The sequence below is a fragment of the Rhinoderma darwinii genome, chromosome 10 (genome assembly GCF_050947455.1).
Source record: "Rhinoderma darwinii isolate aRhiDar2 chromosome 10, aRhiDar2.hap1, whole genome shotgun sequence".
NCBI lineage: Eukaryota > Metazoa > Chordata > Amphibia > Anura > Rhinodermatidae > Rhinoderma > Rhinoderma darwinii.
The window spans coordinates 89,733,933-89,759,571 of record NC_134696.1 but is presented as its reverse complement, the minus strand read 5'-3'; the positions used below and the strand labels follow the sequence as shown (position 1 = coordinate 89,759,571).

Below are 25,639 nucleotides of genomic sequence, written 5' to 3'. Positions count from 1 at the left end.
GTGTTTCGGCCGAGCTGGTGCTTTCATTATTTTTCATTTTCAATGTCTAATGGGGGGTGGTCTAATCGAGGAGGGCAAGGTAGAGGCACCTCGCTACACCCCATAGGGTGAATTCTGCGTCAGCTAGGAGCTGGTGTTGATTTCCACTATAATCTACGCCAGTTTTCTGTAAATTATAATAAATTAGTCGAGCCTTAGTGTCTACGCCCCTTTCTCTGAGGCCACGCCCCTCCCACAAAAGTGGTGGCGGAAAAGACCAAAAGTCGCATATTGCACCACAAATTGTGTGTTTTTTTTTACCTTTTGCGACTTTTCTATGCCAGAAAACTGACGTAAATTAGCCCCCATAGAGCATGTAAACAAATAATATCCCCTCCCCCGCAGTCATGGTATCTTAGTACTTACAATTTTGGAAATTTTGAGCATGTCTGCTGTTCTGTTATTTTATAAAACCAAAGAAGGGGGCACATAACTCAATAATCCCTTTCAAATCAGTAACTTATGTTCATAAAAAGTCTTTACTATGTATATATATACACACATGTACAAATTATCCTTAAAGGGGTTTTCCACTTTCTGACAACTCATGACCTATCTACCGGATAGGTCATCAGTATATGAACGGTGCATGTCCAAAACCCGGACCCTGCACCGATCCGCCACTCCGGCTGCCTCCGGGCACCGGATGTTTGGAACGGGATGCAGTAGCTGCAGCCGGAACCACTGCAAAGCGGCCGTTTGGTAGAACTGCAGCTCGGCCGCTATTCTTTACCTGGAGCCATCTGCTTCCGGCAATATCGTCTGGTGCCGGGGGCAGCCGGAGTGTGGAGTCCGGGTGTCGGACCCGCACCCATCATATACTGATGACCTATCCGGTGGATAGGTCATCTGTTGTCAGAACGTGGTATCCCATTTTGAGCAAATTAAGATTATCCATCATATGATGAAAAGTTATACAATTTTCTAATATACTTTCCGTATCAATTCATCATCGTGTTCAAGATCTCTGCTTGCAGTCATTCATTGCGAAGCTTCATTGTTTATTTCTGATCTGGTCATGTGATGATCATATGGGCGCACAAACTTTACACAAGAGAGCTCTGACAACTGCAACGAGCCGAGCCACTTTGTGATCATCATGACGAGGACGGGTTCCTCTCCTCTACAAGTAAACAATGAAGGTTTCTATTGAATGACAGCAAGCAGAGATCTTAAAAACTATAAGGTATTGATGCACATAGTATATCAGTATCACTATTTTGGCCCTGTCCAGAGATTTCTAGGTCTATTTATATCAATGATGGTGTCGAGTCCTAGTTAAACCTTCCTTCACCTGGGGCAAAGACTCAAGGCCATTGCTTGTTGGCGCCCCTACACCCGGAGAACATGCCCCTCCACCATCCATATAGCTACATCTCTGGACATTGGGGGGAATTTATCAAAACTAGTGCAAAGGTAAAGTGGAGTATTTGCCCATAGCAACCAATCAGGTGTCTGCTTTCATTTTCCTAAGGACCTCTGCAAACTGAAAGGTAGAATCTGATTGGTTGCTATGGGTAACTACTCGACTTTGCCTTTGCACTGGTTTTGATAAATTCCCCACAATGTCCAATCTCCCCCATTATTGTAGAATGTTGTCATATCTCCAGTAAGGGTCTATTCACACCACTTTTGGTTTTATGTACAGTCGGCATATTTTTTTATAAACATAGTGGATGTCAATATAGCGTCCTTTTGGCTTCTGCCAGGCAGGTATACATTTGGCGCTGTGCTTTACCACGCGGTGTATGCTTATTAGCATGGCAACCTATGGATGATGTATAGCGTACAGTCGCATATGTCAGGGGTTTATGTTCAGCGCATACGTCTGGAGATTTTCTCAATGTATGTGCTGAGCACAAACATTTAATATGCTGTGAATAGACCCTAAGGCCTCATGCACACGACAGTAGCCGTAAACACGGTCCGTGACTACGGCTACAGACGGCCACGGACAGTTGTCCTCATTTGCAGGCCGTGCTCCCATTATAAAGTATGGGAGCCCGGACCATAAAATAAAAACATAGGACATGTCCTATTTTTTACAGAAGGTTTCAACGGCCCAGACACCTTCCCGTAAATATACGGGAAGGTGTCCCTCGGGCATGGAAATGAGTGGGTCCATAATTACGGACGAAATCTACGGTCGTGTGCATGGGGCCTTACAGAAATCTCTTAGCAGTACCAAAGGGTCTGAGCTCTCTAAAGATCCCTTTCTTTCTGGAAATCAGTGGTGGTCGGAGATCTCAGACTCCACCGATGTCCGCTCCTCACATGTATCTATGACATATCAGAAGGAATTCCGACCGAGAAACGGCACCAAATTGTGGTGTAGTTTGACGCCCACGGAATTTCCGCTGCGGAAATCCTGTAATGAATAAAAAAATTGATAAATTTACCATGGCGACGTGTCCCTCTGATGTTCTGCAGCTCCGGAATGACGTTTCATCCCATGTCACCGTTACCGCCCATAGCAGTCACATGGGATGAAACGTCATCCTAGGAGGCCGGCCTGGACGAAGAAGCACATAATTCTGGGTAAGTATAAGATTTGTTTTTTCCTAAGTTGCGATTTTTGCAGCGGAATAGCAGATTTTCTGCGGCAAAAATCAAAACAACTTCTATTTGTTGCGAGTTGAATACAATGGCGAAAACCAGTAACAAAAAAGCAGTGATTGCGCAAATACAATTGACATGCAGCGGATTAAAAAAAATGCAGGTAAATTTCTGAGCGTTTTTTCCCGCTTATCATTTACGCAGCGTGTGGATGAGATTTGTTCAAATCTCATCCAATCTGCTACTACTGTATTATGCTGTAGATTTTCCGCAACTAGATCTGTTGCGGAGAATCCGCCATATTTACCGCTACGTGTGAACTTACCCTATGGTTGGCCTATAGTCATCGCCTATAGCCCACTATTGTAAGAGCAAATTTACTGCTTGGTATATGTTTTTATGTGATGCCCAACTTTATAGGTTTTCCCATACAGCGCGGGAAAAAACGGTGTGCCGACGTAAACTAGCCTGGCCGATGCCAAAATAACACTCTTTGGGCATGTTCAGACATCGCAGATTTATTGCAATATTTTGGTGAGGATTCTGCGACAACGCCCAGTACAATACATGTGGACAGGGTTTTCGAAACCCCATCCACATGTAACGGAAAAAATCAGCACAGATTTCAGGACAGGCTGCAATGCAAAGGGGTGACATCGGCAGCAAACCTGCGCAAAATCTGCATAAACATACGCAGATTTTGCAGCCAACTTTGCCAAACATTAGCAGGCGATTTGGGAAAAATCCACTTTGTAAAAACTCCCATGCACGAGACCTATCCCTTTGGCCTCCATTGGGCTCATGAGTGTCTATGGACTTGTTTGCCGTAAGTGCTGAGAGCATTTCCCGATGCAAATGTCGCGTGTACGGAATATTTGCAATAGTTTAAGGCTATGTTCACACGCTTAACAAAAAACGGCTGAAAATACGGAGCTGTTTTCAAGGGAAAACAGCCCCTGATTTTCAGCCATTTTTTAAGCAACTAGCGTTTTTTACGCCCGTTTTTGGAGCTGTTCTTCTATTGAGTCAATGAAAAACGGCTCCAAAACCGGCTCAAGAAGTGACATGCACTTCTTTTTACAAGGTCTTTTTTACGTGGCCGTTTTTAAAAACTGCCCTGTGGAAACGGAACGCCGTTTTTCCCATTGAAATCAATAGGCAGATGTTTGGAGGCGTTCAGCAGTTTTAGCCGTTTTTCGGGGGGCATTTACGGCTGAAAATAGGTCATGTGAACAAACGCTAAGGCTGGGTTCACATGACCTATTTTCAGACGTAATGGAGGCGTTTTACACCTCGAATTACGTCTGGAAAAACGGCTCCAATACGTCGGCAAACATCTGCCCATTACTTTCAATGGGCTTTACGATGTTCTGTGCCGACGACCTGTCATTTTACGCGTCGCTGTCAAAAGACGGCGCGTAAAATCACAGCCTCGGCAAAAGAAGTGCAGGACACTACTTGGGACGTAATTGGAGCCGTTTTTCATTGACTCCAATGAAGAACAGCTCCAAATTACGTCCGTAAAAGACGCAGCGAAAAACGCGAGTACGAGCAATAACGTCTGAAATTCAGGAGCTGTTTTCTCCTGAAAACAGTTCCCTAATTTCAGACGTAAATGCAGTTATCGTGTGCACATACCCTAAGGGTATGTGCCCACGATAACGTCAATTACGGCTGAAATTACGGAGCTGTTTTCAGGAGAAAACAGCTCCTGAATTTCAGACGTTATTGCTCGTACTCGCGTTTTTCGCTGCGTCTTTTACGGACGTAATTTGGAGCTGTTCTTCATTGGAGTCAATGAAAAACGGCTCCAATTACGTCCCAAGAAGTGTCCTGCACTTCTTTTGCCGAGGCTGTTATTTTACGCGCCGTCTTTTGACAGCGACGCATAAAATTACAGGTCGTCGGCACAGAACATCGTAAAGCCCATTGAAAGTAATGGACGTATTGGAGCCGTTTGCGGACGTATTGGAGCCGTTTTTCCAGGCGTAATTCGAGGTGTAAAACGCCTCCATTACGTCTGAAAATAGGTCGTGTGAACCCAGCCTAACTGTTCTTGGCCGTGTAAGGTGGTGAGGAAACAGGTATAACAGGAATGTGCATCTTGTAAGAAGTTCCAGTAAGGATGAGAAATCTGTTATATGGGTATTGTTGTAAACATCTATATTTATAGATAAAGGCGTCGCGATCTTCAGATAAAGCTTCAAGCTGGAAAAATGTAGAAAAAATTGTGTTATTGCAAGTTAATATCACAAATCTATATATCTACACTATATGGAGAAAAGTATTGGGACACACCTCTTAGGCCTGATTTAAATGAGCGTGTCCATTTTGCATCCACAAAAAACGGACCGTATTTAATGCATTTCAGTTCCGTGCGCCATCAGTTTTTAATGTCAGTGTTGGTGTACATTTTTTTTTCTTTCTTCTCAGCATATCTTTAGCAACTGTTGCGTGAGACACGGACAGCACACGTATGTCACCCATGTGCTGTCCATGATTTTCACGCACCTATAGACTTCAATGGACGACGTGGTCCACAAAAAACGGACCAGAATAGGACATGCATATATATATATATATATATATATATATATATATTTGGTTAATAGCAGCTAGGGCAGACTACATTGGGCTGTATTCATGAGGAGGGCGCTCCTTGCCCACTTTTTGATATATACAGGCAGGTACATCAGCGGCAATCAACCATTGATGAGGTTGGGGTGCTCTGTCCTAATGGATACAGCAGACTCATAACTATGAGACGGTTGTGATCTGTTTTAGCTGCTATTAACCAAACAGCGCAATATTTTTTTGTGCCGTTTGATCCAATAGCCCGGCGGACCTGTAATACGCTGCGTATTATGTTGACAGTTCTGCTCTAAAGCAAAAAAGTCACCTTGAGAATCTGGTCAAATTAAACAACGAAAGAGGCTAAATATATCCTTGCATGTATAGTCATTATACTGTTGTAAAAATATTTTTTCTTTATTTGCAGATCTTCCCACCATCCAAAATTCCTGGGACTGTTTAGATTATGGCTATGATGTAAATGACATAGATTTGCCCTTTTTGGCTTATCTTACCTCCCCTGATTATTCCTCTGGTGACTCAGACGTCTGTAACCTGACTGACAGCACTGGCGTCAGTGAAACGCTCCCGCAGTTTACAGGTGAGTACACTGATGATATGAGTTTTATTGCTCGATAATAGATATTACCTAGTGTAGAGGAGAAGAAAGAAGGTAAGAATAAAGGGAAGGGTAGAAGAGAAAAATGAAGGCAAGGGAAGGAAGGGAGAAGTGAATAATGAAGGAAAGGGAAGAATGAAGGAAAGAAATAAGCAAAGAATTAAGGCAGGGGAAGAAAAGGTGAAGGGAAGGAAAGAAGATAAGAATGAAGGAAAGGGAAGGAAGAAAAAAAGGGAAGGGTAGAAGAGAAAAATGAAGGCAAGGGAAGGAAGGGAGAAGTGAATAATGAAGGAAAGGGAAGAATGAAGGAAAGAAATAAGCAAAGAATTAAGGCAGGGGAAGAAAAGGTGAAGGGAAGGAAAGAAGATAAGAATGAAGGAAAGGGAAGGAAGAAAAAAAGGGAAGGGTAGAAGAGAAAATTGAAGGCAAGGGAAGGAAGGGAGAAGTGAATAATGAAGGAAAGGGAAAGAATTGAGAAGTGAAGATTGAAGGAAAGGAAAGGAAAAAAGAAGGGAAGAATTAAGGAAAGAAATAAGCAAAGAATTAAGGCAGGGGAAGAAAAGGTGAAGGGAAGGAAAGAAGATAAGAATGAAGGAAAGGGAAAGAAGAAAAAAGGAAGAATTAAGGAAAAAAAGAAGGGAATAAGGTAAGAATGAAGGGAAGGGAATAACTTAGGAATGAAGGGAAGGGAAGAAGATAAGAATGAAGGGAGGGAAGAGGAGAAGAATAAAGGGAAGGAAGAAAGAAAGAAGAAACGAATAAAGGGAAAAAGATAAGAATAAAGGAAAGGTAAGGAAGAAAAAGAGGGAAGAAAGAATGAAGGGAAGAAGATAAGAATGAAGGGAAGGGAAGAAGATAAGAATAAAGGGAGTGGAAGGATATAAGAGAAGAACAATGAAGGAAAGGGAAGGAGGAAGGGAAGAAAAACTAAAAGAATGGAAGGAATGGAAGAAGATTAGAATGAAGGAAAAGGAAGGAAGAAAGAAAAAAGTGAAGAATGAAGGGAAGAGAATAAAAAGAGAAGGGAAGAAACAGCTAAAAACGTAATTCTTACCTACTCAGTAATATTGTGTAGGTTCACTTTATATATTGGGGAACTGCATACCGAGAAATTCCATAATATACTTTTATTATCACAGTGACTTCATGAACAGCACTGATGCATGTACTAGTCCTTCTCAATCAATTAGAATATCATCAAAAAGTTTATTTATTTCAATAATTCAATTAAAAAAGTGAAACTCCTATATTTTATATAGATTCATTAAACACAGAGTGATCTATTTACAGCATTTTTTTCTTGTAATGTTGATGATTATGTTGAACTATTAACAGTTTATCAAAACCCAAAATTTAGTGTCTCAGAAAATTTGAATATTATATAAGCCCAATTTCAAAAATGATTTTTAATACCGAAATGTCGTCCTACTGAAAAGTATGTACAGTATATGCCCTCAATACTTGGTCGGGGCTCCGACTCTGCATGAATTGCTGCATGAATGCAGCGTGGCATGGAGGCGATCAGCCTGTGGCACTGCTGAGGTGTTATCAATGTGGCGTGGCATGGAGGCGATCAGCCTGTGGCACTCCTGAGGTGTTATCAATGCAGCGTGGCATGGAGGTGATCAGCCTGTGGCACTGAGGTGTTATCAATGCGGCGTGGCATGGAGGTGATCAGCCTGTGGGACTGCTGAGGTGTTATCAATGTGGCGTGGCATGGAGGTGATCAGCCTGTGGCACTCCTGAGGTGTTATCAATGCAGCGTGGCATGGAGGTGATCAGCCTGTGGCACTGCTGAGGTGTTATCAATGCGGCGTGGCATGGAGGAAATCAGCCTGTGGCACTACTGAGGTGTTATCAATGTGGCGTGGCATGGAGGTGATCAGCCTGTGGCACTGCTGAGGTGTTATCAATGTGGAGTGGCATGGAGGCGATCAGCCTGTGGCACTGCTGAGGTGTTATCAATGTGGCATGGCATGGAGGCGATCAGCCTGTGGCACTGCTGAGGGGTTATCAATGCGGCGTGGCATGGAGGCGATCAGCCTGTGTCACTGCTGAGGTGTTATCAATGTGGCGTGGCATGGAGGTGATCAGCCTGTGGCACTGCTGAGGGGTTATCAATGCGGCGTGGCATTAATGAGATCAGCCTGTGTCACTGCTGAGGTGATATCAATGCGGTGTGGCATGGAGGTGATCAGCCTGTGGCACTGCTGAGGTGTTATCAATGCGGCGTGGCATGGAGGCGATCAGCCTGTGGCACTGCTGAGGTGTTATCAATGCGGCGTGGCATTAATGAGATCAGCCTGTGTCACTGCTGAGGTGTTATCAATGCAGTGTGGCATGGAGGTGATCAGCCTGTGGCACTGCTGAGGGGTTATCAATGCGGCGTGGCATGGAGGCGATCAGCCTGTGGCACTGCTGAGGTGTTATCAATGCGGCGTGGCATGGAGGTGATCATCCTGTGGCACTGCTGAGGTGTTATCAATGCGGCGTGGCATGGAGGTGATCAGCCTGTGGCACTGCTGAGGTGTTATCAATGCGGCGTGGCATGGAGGTGATCAGCCTGTGGCACTGCTGAGGTGTTATCAATGCAGCGTGGCATGGAGGTGATCAGCCTGTGGCACTGCTGAGGTGTTATCAATGTGGTGTGGCAAGGAGGAGATCAGCCTGTGGCACTGCTGAGGTGTTATCAATGCGGCGTGGCATGGAGGTGATCAGCCTGTGGCACAGCTGAGGGGTTATCAATGCGGCGTGGCAGGGAGGCGATCAGCCTGTGGCACTGCTGAGGTGTTATCAATGTGGCGTGGCATGGAGGCGATCAGCCTGTGGCACTGCTGAGGTGTTATGGAAGCCCAGGTTGCTTTGATAGCGGCCTTCAGCTCGTCTGCATTGTTGGGTCTTGTGTCTCATCTTCCTCTTGACAATACCCCATAGATTCTCTCTGGGGTTTAGGTCAGGCGAGTTTGCTGGCCAATCAAGCGCAGTGTTACTGTGGTTATTACACCAGGTATTGGTACTTTTGGCAGTGTGGGCAGGTGCCAAGTCCTGCTGGAAAATGAAATCCGCATCTCCATAAAGCTTGTCAGCAGAGGGAAGCATGAAGAGCTGGGAAATGTCCTGCTAGACGCTGCGCTGACTCTGGACTGGATATAACACAGTGACCAACACCAGCAGATGACACGGCCCCCAAACCATCACTGACTGTGGAAACTTCACGCTGGACCGCAGGCAACTTGGATTGTCTCCTCTCCACTCTCCCTCCAGACTCCGGGACCGAGATTTCCCAATGAAATGCAAAATGTACTTTCATCTGAAAACAGGACATGGACACTGAGCAGCAGACCCGTCCTTGTAAAAGCTTAGGAAACCTTTGCAGGTGTTTTGTGTTGATTCGCTGATTAGAGTGTCACACCATGGGGCTACAATCTGCAACTTTTAACCAATATTCAAATTTTCTGAGGGACTAAATTTTGGGTTACCATAATCATCAACATTAAAAGAACATTAAAAGAACATTAAAAGAAAAAAATGCTGGAAGAAGATCACTCTGTGTGTAATGAATCTATATAATATAGGAGTTTCTCTTTTTGAATTGAATTAGGGCCAGTTCACACAAAGTTTTTTTACACGTTTTTTGACGTGGAAAACGAGGCAAAAAAAGGCCGAAAATGCCTCCCATTGATTTCAAAGGAAGGCGGAGGCGTTTTTGTCCCGGGAGCGGAAAAACTGTCTCACGGGAAAAAGACGCGACATGCTCTATCTCCGGGCGTTTACATCTCTGACCTCCCATTGGCATCAATGGGAGGCAGAGAAAGCGTATTGAGCTGCGGGGACTTCGTGTGCCACATGGTGCAGCATCTGGGGCCATATGCTGGATATATTCTCACCTAAAAGAACTGAATACGTCCATAATAACGTATGTGATAGAAAAAACTTCTGTGTTCCTCCACATGAAATCGGAGGCATCCAGAGATACAGTAAGGTCCATGCGCCTTTATGAGAGCACTATAAAATTCGGGAAAAATGTGAACCAAAAAGTTACTGGTATATAGAGACCCTATAAAATAAAAAACAAGACCAAAAATGTTGCATATATAGGAGCTGTGCCATCTTTCTACCAAGTTTTTTCGGCACGGTCAGGGTTGATGTTAAAGGGGTCGTCTCCTCAGAGACATACTCTTTAAAAATGTGTCTGCCGGGACAAATAGCTGATTGACCGTGGTCCGGCGCCCCTGACAAGCAGCTGATTATCTACCAACTTGTGTACGGCAACCTAACATATAGCAAAAATAAACAATTTTGAGCCCATGAGGGTTGAACTGATCCCAGTCTTGAAGACATTAACGACCCCTTTTCCTTCCTCTAGGTTTTACTCGTGCAGCTTTTCCTTCTTGTATTGTGTGTTTCTATTAATCCTAATAGTAGAAGGCCCGTCGCTATATCTCCACTGGGCTGTACATGTCTGATCAGGCAGTGTACGGTTTGTTTGCCAATCTTCAGTTCAGTGGCCTCATAATTATTTTACGAGTTATTTACATGAGGTGGTTCTCATATACAGGTGTGTTCTGTGTGTTTCTCCAGTCACACAACTTGACTATATGTAAGTAAATATAGAGTTAACTTGTAGAGCAAGAATGTCCGGCTGAAAGGGGCGCAAAACACTCTCTAAAATAATGTGCTATTGAGTAATGGAGGGTAATTGGTGCTCAAAATTAGAAGAGAAATATTAAGTAAACGAACCAGGTTAATGTTAGGACTTACACTAATGTCAGTGCATTACATTGACAGCCCATTGATTTAAATGGGAACGGTGCAATGCTTCCTTCCCCCTGTGGCGGCACTATAGAGTTTTTGAACACTTTCTGTCAGGTGATTGCTGAGGGGACACCCTGTGGTTAGCGTAAAATCCAAGGAGCCTTCTAACAAATAGAACTTGTCCAATGCGTACAAGATTGGTCACAGAGGATTGGTCATGAACTTACACTGATCATGAGAATGTGGGTGCCTGGTCCTCCGTTCTCAGCAGAGTTGCCCTTCTCTATTATGGTCTATGGAAAATCTATAAAACAGTATGGCGCATTTATTAGGCTGTTTCCGTATCTCCCATAGGCTTTAATAGAGACCACACATACCCGCAGTGCCAACTCTCTGCCTGGAACGGGAGACCAAGCACTCTCATTCTCTGGTCCCCACCAGTGAGACATTTATGGCATATGAAATCAATATCTTCTAGATAAGATAAGAAAATACACATTACATCCAGGAAATCTGTCCTACTTTGCCCTTGTTTGGCGCCATCTTAGTATTGTGTCTCTCTTTTAACCCCTTGACGCATTATCACGTACATGTACGTTATAAGCGTTATATGGAAGTATGGAGTGTGCTCACGGGCTGAGCGTGCTCCATACCCTGCGGGTGTCAGCTGTGTTTTACAGCTGACACCCGGGACTAACGCCCAGGTGTCAAAGAGTTTTTTTCAATTTCCCAGTACATTCTATAGTACTTTAAATAGTATAATTAGAAACTACAACTCTCCAGTAAAAAATAAGCCCTCACTCCGCTCTATTAACAGAAAAATATAAAAGTTATGGCTCTTGAAAGACAGGGAGTGGAAAACGAAAATTAAAACTAAAAAAAATGACTCAGTTTTCCCATAATCTTTATTTATCACCGATCCACAGAATAGGTGATAAATATCTAATCAGTGGGGGTCCAACTGCTGGGACCCCACTAATCCTGAGAATCGGCCTATCTTGCCATTCCTGGGAGCCCCATATGAATGGAGCGGTGGTGCGCATGCTTGGCCACTACTTCATTCATTTCTATGAGGCTGTCGAGCGCGATCTTCGGTAGCCCCATAGAAATGAATGAGACGGTGGCCGAGCATGCGCACCACCGCTCCATTCATATGGGGCTCCCAGGAAAAGCAAGGTGAGCCCGCTCTCGCGCCCAGACCCCCACCGATCAGTTATCACCGATCCTGTGGAGAGGTGATAGATAATGATTATGGGGAAACCTCTTTAACTCCTTTCAAGGAGTTTTTGTGCTTTTCATTTGATGGCCAATCCTTAGTATAGGCCCTTAATGCATGATAGGGGGGGGGGGGGGTCCAGTGAGCGCAGAAGCCCGTTCATTGTTTATCCAGGCACAACAACATCCATACGAGTATGGCTGTGGCTGGTACAGGCAATTCACTTAAGCGGCCACACTCATATGGACGTCACTGTGCCTGGATAAACAGTTCATTCTACTAATAACTGGGGCCCGGGCATCAGACCCCTAATCTATCATGCGTGGATGGCCTGTCCTAGGGGTAGAGACACGTGTATGCGACCGCCGACCACTGAACCGTCATGAGGTTTAACCACAAATTGGCATGGTTTTTAAATTATTCTTAATGTCGGATATTAGCTATAATTAGTATGACTAAATCTTGACAGAATGGCGGACAAACCTTGGCCGTCTGGCGCCCGCTATGTGTGTCCCTAGGTACTTTATCATATTAAAAGTCTGGAAAACACAAATTCATTTGCAGCTACGTTTACCTGGTATTTAGTCCTACATTCATATGTGGTTACGACACAAGTTTCTTTGAATTTACAGCTAGTATCCTGCACTACTTATAAGTGGAGTAACCAGGGTCTCCAATGCTGTATATTCACTTACATTTACCCTAAGATTCCTCAAAATTCTGCTATTTCCCACAGTCAAGTAGCATGAAAAAAAGATAATCAGTTACATCTGATCTTCTCAAAATTAATAAAACAGAAATGTATAAAATCTTTCCAGATAAGAGGGGGTTAACCTCTGCCAAACACCCACAAAATCCATGAATGGCTGCCAGTGCAGTATCGACCACAGCCGCCTTCTATCTAACAGCTTATAACTTCTTGCCTCCCTTTGTCTATGGTTGATGTGTCACCATCTCACAGACCTGCTGGCCACAGTGACAACACACCGAAAAAATTTGGACCAACAGGTTTTTCAGGAGAAGATAAACCCTCAGACTTCAGTTTGCGGTAAGTGGAACAAAGTCATTGCCATAATATGAATGTATGTTTAGAAATGACTAATCCTTTAACCACTCCGACTTGATTTACTGTCTCTGCTATGTTCATATGTAGTAGCAGGGCTGAGACGAGTAGTAGGCGGCCGCTTAGGACAGAATTAGGGACGGCGACGAAATATGTGGATTTAAAGGGGTTGTCTAGTTTAGAAAAAATAGTTTTATATACCCTATTAGGGAATTCTAAATTAATATAAAGGGGTCCTCTGCTCAGGATCCTCAGCTGTTGGCCAGAATGGAGAGCGGTTACAAAGAGCGACTCTAGATTTAGGGACCTTGCAAGTCCTGCATTACTCCGGCAGTCCATCGGTTTAAATCAGCACTGTGTAATACTTAATGTCCCCTGTGGAGGCGCTGTAGGGAAATTTAACACTTAGGCTAGGATAACACCACAAATAAGTTTTTTACTGCTTACTGCAAAAAAAATACCCTGTTGCCATTGGTTTCTTTTGTAAAAGAAATAAATAAATAAATTAATTAATTAATTATACGCTTGGATACTGTTTTTTGACGGGACAGAAAAGTACAGTTTTCTACTTTTCTCTGGCCTGTGTTAAAGGAGTCGGACCCCCACCGATCTAACAGTTATCACTTATCCAGTGGGTAGGTGATAACTTCTTGTGACCAGAATACCCCTTTCACACACCTGGGTGGCAGGGGGTATCAAGGGGTTAAGGAGCCAACCACACACAAAGCCTACCCACAACAGTACACCGTTGTGCACTCAAGGTACTAAATAAAGACACATAATAAGATTAATATTCATCAGCATCACATTACCTACTTGTTGATGGTTGTCAAGCAACAACTGGAGATTTTGTTTTACCCTGCACAGAGTACAGATATCTAAGCAATAAGTGAAAGCAACAAAATGAGGTAATGAAGATCTATTAGAAACATGAATAATGACACGGCCCTGTTCACATCTTGTCTTTTTCCTTCCATCGGCGGTATACGTCGGGCGCACTCCAGACATATACCTTCGACAGTAGGCACTGAGGTATCCCACTGTATAAGCATACAGTGGGATATGTGGCCTGAACTCCCCAGGCACAGCTCTACTTTAACCGCAAAGCCTGGGAAAGCCCCTGTCGTCACTGTCCAACTATGGAGTCCCCAGGTTGAGCATCGCAAGCGCTCTGGCCGGGGACTCCTAACTTGGGAAAGCCCTTGACGTCACTGTCCCTATATGCACAATTATGTCAGGGGCTTTAAACTACGTAGTCCCTGGACAGAGCATCGGAAGCGCTCTGGCTGGGGACTCCAGGAATGGGGAGCCCTTGGCGTCGCTGTCCATATATAGACGGTAACGCCAGAGGCTTTTCCAGTCCTGAAGTTCTCGGCTAGAGCGATACAGATGCTCTGGCCGGGGACTTTGTAGTAAAAAGCCTCTGACATCACTGGACAGCGACGTCAGGGGCTTCCCCTGGGCTGAGCGCTACCTGATGCACTTCCCGGGGATTCCAACACTGGAAAAGCTCCCCACGGTATACACGTTTAATGTATACCTGTGACGGAAGCCATACAGTGGCAGCTGCCACACACAGGCTCTCATGTAAAAAAAAAAAAAGATATGTTTTTCCTGCGGGATCCCTCAGGGTGGAATAGCGCGTAGTATACTACATTATTCCATCCTTCAAAAAAAGATATACTGACGTATACCAGCCAGACGGACACCAAAAGGACACTCTTTTGGAATCTGTCGGGCCAATGGAGCCCTATGGACACGTTTAGCATGTACATAGTGACCTTTCCCAACGTGCAGGCCAAAACATGATGTGAACAAAGCCTTAGCTGATTATAGCCAATGTTCACTAAAAGTGGAGCGCTACATGGTAAACGTCAGTACTAATATATGACATTTCAAGTGTTCTTTTTCAATTCTCTAGCCCCGGGGGTCAGCAACCTTTGGCATGCTGGTAGTTGTAGGTTCACAACAGCTTGAGAGTATCGAAGGTTTCTGACCCCTGCACTAGCCCTTTAAAATCTGTTTGTATCTAAATTCACATATTACTTTAAAAAATTTGAAAAAAATACTTTTATACCCCCACCATCAATCCCAGACTCTTTTGTGTGAAGACTTATATAGTCGGTATCCTTTGCTAGGGTGCAGGTTAGATAGACAATGTTGTTAATTATTTTCTTCTTCTCTTTTGTAAAGAAGAAACCCATATCCAAGTGATAAAACCACCACCAGTTACTCCAAGAGAACACAATCGCAAAGGAAGCAAAGGAAACAGAACAAGTAAGAGAGGTCTGCTCTCCCATTTACTAATACACTCTATTGTATTTTTAGAAACCTACATTACCAAGAATGCATGTTATGATAATGATCCATGTCATCAGTACAGCCTCTGGGGATGAGTCTTAATGGGTTAATTTGACATTTCTGCTTTTCCTGATGATGACGTAAATCATTTGGCAACCAGTCAACTCTCTCTCTCCATGCAGTGGGTCGAAGTTTGCATACTGCCTGTGACATGCATGCTGCTGCACTTGGCACAGTCTGTAGCCTCTCCTGTGCTATTTCTTGTACCTTAGATCTGTGGCTCTCAATCTTCCTGCTCACAATTTAGAATGATCTATATAACTATATCTTCCAATAGATATTCTATGTCTGTGAATCCCTGGACAGGCATCATCACGAGATGTCGTTAGCAGAGCTACTGTCTGTAGGCAGTGATTTCTACAATCAAAAAGTTGGATTATTCTCTTCTAAAAAGGAAGTTAGCGTAACATACCACTCCCGGGTCCAGGGCTGCTCCGCTGTGTCTAGCCTGACTTTGTTTGACCCAGTTTCATTCCTATGGGACTTACAGAAACAGCTGAGCCCGCTCTGGAGATAGGAGACCCCTTTCTGGTGATAAGTGTGGGTCCCAAAACTGGAACCCGCATCTATCAGATATTTATGGCATATCCCATGGATATGGAAATAACCCTTTAAGTAGGAAAACAAGAAATCTTTGATCTGTATGAAGTATATAAAAAAAATTAACAAATCTGCCCATTGGCCCTAAGAGCTAAATATCTAGATAATTGTCCTAATTGAATATATATAAGGATGATCAAAATGATATAATTCACGGGCATGTGATCTATGTTATTTACTAATACCAATATTTGACTTCAGGATTTGGCTCATGTGCCTCGTTCTATGTGGGGCAGTTACAGATAAGCTTTTTTTTTATCATCGTGGTTTTGATCGTACTTTATAATCTTTCTGTCCTTGCTGTCATGGAAATCAGCCCTCCGTGAACTGACTTCCTTGAGAGCTTGTGCTTGTACACAGAAGCCTATCAGAAAAGGCCGAGCTGCAATGTGAAGTATGGGGGACAGACAAAGCAGCAGTCTGATCCTCTGATGAGGCAGTAGATGGGATCAAGACTAGCTATGTTGTGGTCACTGATGACTGTACATAGATTCTGACATATATCCACAACTGATAATCTGCTTTTTTTTTTTGTTAAAAAAAGATACATTATAATAGATCCATGCTATCACTTTTTGATATTCCAAAAACTCCAGCCCACCCCTCGTCCTTCCTAGGCCCTGCATGCTGTATAGTTTATGTAATTAATTGGCATTCAAGATTGCATCCTTCTCTTTCAGACCAAAGCGTGCACCTATGGGAGTTTGTACGTGATCTACTACTGAGTCCACAAAAGAACCAAGAAGTCATCCGCTGGGAGAACCGCAAAGAAGGAACATTTCGTGTTGTTAAGTCGGACATGTTTGCACAGTTATGGGGGGAGCAGAAGAAAAACAAATGTATGAATTATGAGAAGCTAAGCCGGGCTCTGCGGTAAGAGAGTGAAGAGTCTTTATCTGCACTAGGTTTTTGAGAGACCGCTTCATATATCTCACAGAAACCAGTTGGGCCCCATGCACACTACCGTATTTTTTCACCTATCCGTAAATATGGTCCGTAGTGCCTCTGTAATGCATCCGTATTTACGGATCCACAAAAAAACAGGGAGGAATCTTGGGTAATCTCCTGGCGTTGCATAGCAACGCTTCCGTAATTACAGACGTCTACAGATATGCATCCGTAGCCTTCCGTGATTACGGAAGCGCCCATAGACTTCCATGGGGAGTCTGTGCCGGAAAGTAGTTCATAGAAATGAATAAGTCTGTCATTACGGATCAAAAATATGGTCGCGTGCATGGGGCCTAAGAGAGTGTCATATGGTAAAATAAATGAATAAGCAAATAAGACGCAGTATCCAATATCATATGCGCGGAATGCGTCAGTGCAGAGTTGGGTTGTAGAGTGGCAGACTAGTCGGAGTCATGGGGTCAATTTTCATACCGATAGGGTAACAATTGTGGGGCCTACCGTGTGTGCAACCTCTCTCCACCGGTCGTCTTCAGCAAATCAAAATGGGTCTTGTATTTTTTCACACTTACAAAACTTGTACTCACGTTTTGAGTTTAGGACTAGTATGGGCACATGCCAGACTAGTGGGATTTCTGCCCATTATTGAACGCAGATTATCTACATGTTACGCCAACTGTATGATCATGTTGTGTCTTGAGGAGTATACCCACAACTTGTCAAAAGAGAAGTTGGTTGGGGTCTCGAAGCTGGGACACCTAGCAATTTTCTGAATGAGGAGGCTCCGGTGATCATGTTCAGCATGCCACCTCTCTGTTGAAAACAATGTGAGCTACATAAACCTACAAAGCGAAAATGAGCACTGAGATGTTCATCTTCAGGATTTTAGCGGGAGTTCTAGCTCCTGGACCCCACTAGTGAGATTAGCATACCAGATCACATCATGGGAATACCCCTTTAAGGGTGCCCACATTTGTTTAAATCTCATTCACATGGCTGGTACTGTAATCCGCTGCGGATTTTCCGTACGCAAATCCGCACGGAAAATCTGCAGCTTTTCCATCCCGTGTACAGTGGGACAATCTCCCGTTTACCACATGACCCCAGTTCTTGGACCCAAACTAGAATGTTTTAAAGTGGTTGTCCAAGAAAACAAAAGGTCTTCTTTTCTCCCCCAGAAACAGAGCCACTATTCTCCATGGACTCATGCCACTCAGCCGGTCTGAGCTGCAATTACAGACACAGCCCATGGACAAAGGTGGCGCTGTTTCTATAATAAATAATTTAAGCACAATTTGTTTATTTTTTCCTATCCCCAATAATAAGATATGAATCTGATTTAGGTATAACCTCCGGGGTGTGGGCATGATCCAGCATATTAGTATAGGATTTCAGTAGTGTGGATGAGCACGGACTTGACCCAGTTTTCTGGTTTCTAATAGTGGAAGATTTTTTTGTTGCTTTTCAAGTATTGTAAGATTGCATGGGGATGAGTTAATCATCTCTAGGGGAAAAACAACAACCATATTCTATTCTATAACCCTCTCACAAGAGATATGATACTTGATCCGGTGATGCAAAGTGATACCACGCTGATAATACTGGGAAACTTTCTACTGAAAGTGGAACGGCAACTTATATTGTAGCGCAGTATTAGGATACAGGCTGGGGTGGGTGACTATTTGAGTGAATTTCCATTAATGGATGGGTGTAAACAATGAGACACCGTATGTTTTTCTGCAAGATTGAAACCATGACCTCTACAGAACAGGTGTATAGTCATAGGTAGGATCTATTATTAGACCTCATGACAAGTGTGTTGTAATCAGACTTCCAACGAAAATCTTTGTAATATGAGAAGTCATGTGCAAGGCCTCAATGCTTTACCAACTGCAGTTCCAAATATATAATAATGTCCTCTTATTAAAGGGATTGTCCCTTTTGGTCAACTTCACTTTAGATTGTGGGTCCTTCTGAGCAGTGGGTTTGCTGCTGGAAATCCCCACATCCACCAGTTTCCTTGCTGGGGCACCAATGAGTGCCACGCAAACCTCCAAAGCCAAGGTTAGTAAAGGTGGTCCTCGGTAGGATCAGAAGCTTCCCGTGGCCTAATAGGGAATATAACAAGGGGTTGTCTAAGGCAGACAACCCCTTTAAAGGACATTTAGTCTGAATTTTTTCTTTCTTTTTTTCTTAATGAAAAAAGTGGGGTAAATGCCCATAATTACCAATCAGTTTACTGCTTTTTTCCCCCAAAAAACAATGAGAAAACTGTAACATAAAACTTGGAAAATCACATTAAAATTTTCAATAAACTTATGCAATATACTTAAAGGAGTAGTCCTCCTTGGATGGCGATCAACTATAATTTATGGTTGAATTTGGCAGCCAGTGCTCAATTTCTCTGCAGCACCACCTCTGGAGAAATGAAGCATGACACACTGCATAGAAATCAATTGGCTCCTTAGTGCTTCTGAGGTCTGTGCTGTATGGAGTATATACATTTATAATATATGTAGAATGTCTATGGACCACACTAAAATCTAGGTACAAAGTGCCGCCATAGACTTGCAGCATGAAAGTGTGTAAATGATTATGAACCTCTCTATACAGGGCACAGCTTAGGGATCGAACTTTCAACATTAGTAAGTCTAGATTCACATATGCGTCAGTTTTTTTCCATTGTTCTGCTCCGTCATAGGAGCAGAACGAGAAAAACGAAAGTGACAGATCAGTTGCATAACGGACACCAACGGCGCCCGGCGGAAACCATTAACGTTAATGGTTTCCTTTGGGTTTTCCTCTTGGTGTCTATTGTTTTGCCAGACAAAATAGCACAGCATGCTGCACTATTTCGTCTGGCGTTTTTTACCGAACCTGTGATGGAAACTCCTATCATTTATAGCCTTGTTCATTCATCCTGGGATACCCAATTGTAGAAAATCAATTTTCAAATAACATTCTATGGAATTCTGAGTTGATAGCGGGGCCCCTGTTCAGGACCCTCAGATTAAAGAGTGTCTACAAAGTGCTTCTCTCTGGAGACCCAGAACTTCCATGCATCAAACAGACGGCCCAATGATTTAAACGACAACTGTGTAATACTTAATCTCCCCTGTGGTGGCGCTGCAGGGAAATTACACACCTGTTGCTGGGTTCCCTAAGGTCCTGTTGACACAAATTTTTTTCGCAGGCAGAAAAATCTGCCTCAAATTTCCTTCAGGAATTTTTAGGCAGATTTTGACCTGCCTGCAAATTCTTGCCACGATTTTCGCCCGCGACGATTGAGCGCCACGACCAAAGAACCCAGCGAAAAATACTTTCTCTACCTCCCATTGATGTGAATGGGAGGTCAGAGGCGGAACCGCGGCAAGAAAGAGTACGCCGCTTTCTTTTACCGCGAGCGACTAAAAACCGCCTCCCATTGAAATTCAGTTTCGGTTTCTGCGTCAAAATCATCGTAAAAAAACTCAGTGTGAACTGGGCCTAACAGATTATTTCTGATCACTGGGACACCCAGTGATCATCTTATCATCCAGGTACCCTTCTAACAAAAAGGGAGTATCCGATAGGAGCAACCCCTATAATATATTTACTTTAGTTATATATCTATAAGGCTAAAGGCAAGAGAAGATTCTTCAGTGCCCATTTGTTTTCTGTTTCTTTGGCATCGCTGCAGCGATCAGTGCTGTTGAAGGGATACTGACCCTGTTCTACATCCAGCAAACGGCCTTACAGGGGCACCAACGTACCACCAAAGCCGACATCTTTTAATAATAAACTCTATCAGCTTCTGGGTTAACACAAAACCCTGTTAAATATGCAGGAACTCAATTACTTCCAGTCCAAAGAGCAATGTAACAATAGCATTCTCATGTGTTTCAAAACCTGCTTCACATCTGCCAAGATTGGTCATAAGTTCATTAGCCAAAAATAACAGCTCCACGCCCTGAAACCATAGGACGTGTAAACAGATTTATGGTCAACCCATGAGCCCGGCGATGCGTGTGTTTGTTATCATTACCCTCTGCACTGTAAGGGTATGTTCACACGCAAACTCAAAACCGTCTAAAAAAACAGAGCTGTTTTCAAGAGAAAACAGCTTCTGATTTTCAGAAGTTTTTTAAGCCACTCACGATTTTCATGGCGTTTTTTACGGCCGTTTTTGGAGCTATTTTCAATAGAGTCCATGAAAAACGGCTCCAAAAACGTGCCAAGTGACCTGCACTTCTTTTTCGCGGCCGTTTTGTTATGCGGCCGTTTTGAAAAACGGCTGCGTAAAAAAACGGCCCGTCGGAAAAGAACGCCGTTTTTCCCATTGCAATCAATGGGCAAATGTTTGGAGGCGTTCTGCTTCCGATTTTTCGGCCGTGTGAACATACCCTAACAAGTTAAAACCCTGCATCAAAACCTAATTGGTTGTCACCGGAAAAAAAATAAAATGTTAAAAACATTTCCTCCTGAAAACATCCCCGTAATTTCAGCCGTTACGGCATGTGCAGGCGCTTGAACGCCGCGTCCATTACGGACTTAATTGGCGCTGCTTTTCATTGGATTCAATGAATAACGGCTCCAATTACGTCCCAAGAAGTGATAGGTCACTTCTTTGACGCGGGCGTCTATTTACGCGCTGTCATTTGACAGCGGCGCGTAAATATACACCTCGTGTGAACAGACAAACGTCAGCCCATTGCTTTCAATGGGCAGATGTTTGTCAACGCTATTGAGGCGCATTTTTCGGACGTAATTCGGGGCAAAAACGCCCGAATTACGTCCGTAATTAGTGTGTGTGAACATACCCTAAGGGCTCATGCACACGACCGTAACCATGTGCACGGCCGTGATTTTCAGGTCGGTCGGCCGCGGCCATTATTTTCTATGAGCCTGGGGCCATGCACGGACCGTGGAAACCACAGTCATGTGCACGGGCCCATTAAAATGAATGGGGCCGCAATTCTCCTGTGGATTTTCGGGGGAATTGCGGCCGCAAAAGCATGTTCGTGTGCATGGAGCCTTACTGGGACTGTTCACATCTGCCTACCACTTAGGCCTTATTCAGACGAACGTTGTATCGGACTGAATGCTGTCCGTTAAAACAACGGACAGTACACGGACCTATGCAATTCAATGGGGCTATTCAGACATGCGTGATTCTTCACGCAGTGTGTTTTTGCTGCGTGAAGCTCACTGCATGTCCTATTCTAGTCCATTTTTGCGGATCCAATGAAGTCAATGGGTGCATGAAAATCACAGGCAGCACATGGACGTCTTCCGTGTCCTGTCTGTGATTCACGCACCAGTTGCTAAAGAAATACAAAGGAAAAAATGTATTTAAAAAAAGTGAACCAACACTAAAAACTGATGGCACACGGTCAAACACTGATGGCACACGGAACTGTAAGGGTATGTTCACACGCAGTGACAAAATACGTCTGAAATTACAGAGCGGTTTTCAGGCGAAAACAGCTCCTGAATTTCAGACGTTTTTGCATGTACTCGCGTTTTTCGCGGCGCATTTTACGGATGTTATTGGAGCTGTTTTTCAATGGAGTCAATAAAAAACGGCTCCAAAAACTTCCCAAGAAGTGACATGCTCTTTTTTCGCGGGCGTCTTTTTACGTGCCGTCTTTTGACAGCGACGCGTAAAATTACACCTCGTGGGAACAGAACATCGTAAAACCCATTGAAAGCAATGGGCAGATGTCTGTAGGCGTAATGGAGACGTTTTTTCAGGCGTAATTGGAGGCGTAAAACGCCAGAATTACGTCTGAAAACAGTGCGTGTGAACATACCCTCACTTCAGGAAAAACGCAAAACGACACGTTCGTCTAAATAAGGCCTTAGGCAGGGCTAAATATCGGTAAGTCATATCTAAAGCAAATGTAATGGATGTAAGTCAACCTAATTATTAAAAATCAAGTGTGCCCGTATGGTAAATACAGTTTGACCTCATTCAAGGGGTCTCATCTGCCCGATTAAAGCGAAGTTCACACCTGCGTCGGTCTTTCGGCTGTTCTGCTCTGAGGAGCAGAGCAGGGGAAAAACCGGAAGCGCTGGTTCCGCTGCACCACGGTCACCACCGATGGAACCCATTGACTTTAATGGGGTTCCGTCGGGGTGTTCGTGGTATTACCGAAAATAATAGAACAGCAGGCTGCGCTACGGTTTCCTGTATTCTTGGCCGGATCTGAGACGGAGGCCCCTAACAGAGCTTCCAACGCAAATGTGAACGCATGGCATGGAGCTCCTCTTACATCTAGTATGGTTGAGAGAAGACATATGCCCATGTTCTACCAGAGGAAACTGATGGACTTGTCTTTCTTTGGATATCACAATTTTAGAGAGCTTTTTTACTTATCTACTTCCATGACATGTCCTAAAAATACGATTGTTGCGAGTCTTAAAACTGGGAATCTCACCGAGAACAAGGGGGTCCTAGTCCACCTTATGGGTGAATAGGCAGCACACAGATATACAGACCACAAATATGGCTGTGTAAACCCGCCCTAACTTGGAAGATTTGCAGGATATCAACTTTTTCGATTTTAGGACGAAATGTTTGATAGACAATTATAGAGACAAATATATGCGAGACAATTTGTTACAAATCATTTGTCTACTCTTTTCCAGACACTACTATAAGTCAGGGATTCTGGAACGTGTGGATGGAAGGTTGACTTACAAATTCGGGAAGAAAGCTCATGGATGGAGAGAGGATTTACCTCAACAACTGACTTAGTTCCACCTCAGGATTTGCATGGACATATGGAAAACTATCATATGCAGGATGAAGACATCTCAGGAACATACTAACCCATACAACCAGGTCCTCCTCACATAATTGGCCACGTCGTTGAGATCCTATGTAGGTATATGGAAAAACATTCTATGAACAACTGAAATACATGGAAGTTCCAAAGACCTTCTGTAGGATAGCACAACTTTTCCAGCATCTGATGAACATTTTTGAGCAGCGACGTCATCTAATCTGGTTTTCTAGAATATTTTAGTAACTGGGAACAAGTCAACAGACCTACATGGCAAGACAGGAGATCAACATGGCCTGTACTAACATCTCCGAAAACCCTGTTCCGGCCGATGTTATATGTATCCTCAGTAGCACGAGTAGTGGTTGAACCAGGGGCAGATAATAGCTAAGATATGTAGGTCCACAAAGTGTATAATAGGCAAGCTCAGCTCTTCTAAACTAGGTTAACATTTTTGGCCCACTGAGGTAGTTGGGATCATTAGAATTGGGTCATGTATGGGGTGATACGTTATTCTGACAACCAGAAGGGAATGATATTGCATGAAGACCAATTGGAAATATGTTTGCGAAGAAAAATTTCCTACCCATCTCTTATAGTAGAGGGAATGTTGGGACTGCCGATCGAAGAATGTGAAGATTTTTTTTTTTGGGCAAAAATGATGGTCGGTCAGACATCTTCCCCGCCCTCACTGCTGTTCCGTGTATGGCTATCTTAAGGTTAACCGTGCAAGGTGCACTTTTTCATATTATGATACACATCCATATTGGAAACTTTTTTTAATATTGTTTTGTTACTCAATGATGAACAGATATTTTATATATTGCCCCCAGTGGACAGATGATTAAATGCACTTATAAACACGTCTTGAACAATTAATCCATCCCAAACATTCTCCAGCATGTGAAGATGTTGAAAGACACTTTTTGATATTGGTATAAAAAGGTCTGGATCTCAGATCTTTGCAGATAGACATTTATTTTCTAGGGGGCCATACAATGTTGTACAATCCGACATGGGCTACTATTACCAAGTACGCAGTTTATGGGTACATTTTTGACCAACGTACATAAAAATCCACTTGGAATTGGTACTTCTTGCCTTTGGCTTAGGGCGCATTCAGACGGCTATAGCACCCAAATCTCCAGCAGGTTAGGGTATGTGCACACACACTAATTACGTCCGTAATTGACGGACGTATTTCGGCCGCAAGTCCCGGACCGAACTCAATGCAGGGAGCCGGGCTCCTAGCATCATAGTTATGTACGACGCTGGGAGTCCCTGCCTCTCCGTGGAACTACTGTCCCGTACTGTAATCATGTTTTCAGTACGGGACAGTAGTTCCACGGAGAGGCAGGGACTCCTAGCATCGTACATAAGTATGATGCTAGGAGCCCGGCTCCCTGCACTGAGTTCGGTCCGGGACTTGCAGCCGAAATACGTCCGTCAATTACGGACGTAATTAGTGTGTGTGCACATACCCTTAAACTAAACCGAACTTAGGTCACCAAATTCAAGAGGATCAGATGTTATGGATGTTATATGGGCTACAATGAAGCTTTACTGCCAACATTGGTTCCTAGTGAATAATTTTTTCTGTTCACCGGAGGGCTAAATAATCCTGGTGACCAAATTGTAAGATTATGTAAATTAGCTTTGTATGTTAAACACTATTCCTGGTCTCTATACAACTCCTCCTTGTAACACATAAAACTTTCCCTGTTCCTATACTGTCTTCCTTTATGGAACGGTTCCCATAAAGGCACGATAATGGCCGGCTGCTGGCGGCCGCGGACAGTCACCCACATTTTCAGCCCGTGCTCCCATATAAAGTATGGGAGCGCGGTCCGTAAAAAGCAAAAGTCAGGACATGTTCTATCTTTTGTGGAGTCTTTCTACTGCCTGGACGCCTCCCCGCAAATATATGGGCAGGTGTCCGTAATCGCGGTCCACAATTATGGACAAAATCTACTGTCGTGTGCATGGGGCCTTAGCCAAGTCTGTGTGTCATGGAGAGGCAGTGTATTGTATAGCAAAGAGCTTCCTGTGATCACATGTACTAAAATGTGGTAACTTAGGCACAAAGTCAAATGATTGCTAGGTATCCTCACATGCACCCCTGTATTTTACCAAATTAACTGGTTCCTGACCGCTGGCTGTATTTTTACGGCCAGCAATCAGGGACG

The 25,639-nt window shown here is 43.7% G+C and overlaps 1 protein-coding gene across 5 annotated transcripts in view; it reads left to right on the top strand.

Annotated features, from left to right (window-relative positions):
* Positions 1-24,594, top strand: part of LOC142661551 (ETS homologous factor-like) — a 28,272-nt gene extending 3,678 nt beyond the window's left edge. For 3 of the 5 annotated variants that reach the window (XM_075838973.1, XM_075838972.1, XM_075838971.1), the window contains 5 exons: positions 5,594-5,767; positions 12,718-12,804; positions 15,013-15,105; positions 16,461-16,653; positions 23,317-24,594. In XM_075838973.1, coding sequence (XP_075695088.1) covers positions 5,594-5,767; positions 12,718-12,804; positions 15,013-15,105; positions 16,461-16,653; positions 23,317-23,425 — 656 coding nt within the window. In that variant the 3' untranslated portion in view covers positions 23,426-24,594. The remainder of the gene's footprint in view (positions 1-5,593; positions 5,768-12,717; positions 12,805-15,012; positions 15,106-16,460; positions 16,654-23,316) is intronic. The other 2 variants (XM_075838974.1, XM_075838975.1) reach the window with 2 other exon arrangements.
* Positions 24,595-25,639: the final 1,045 nt, after the last annotated feature.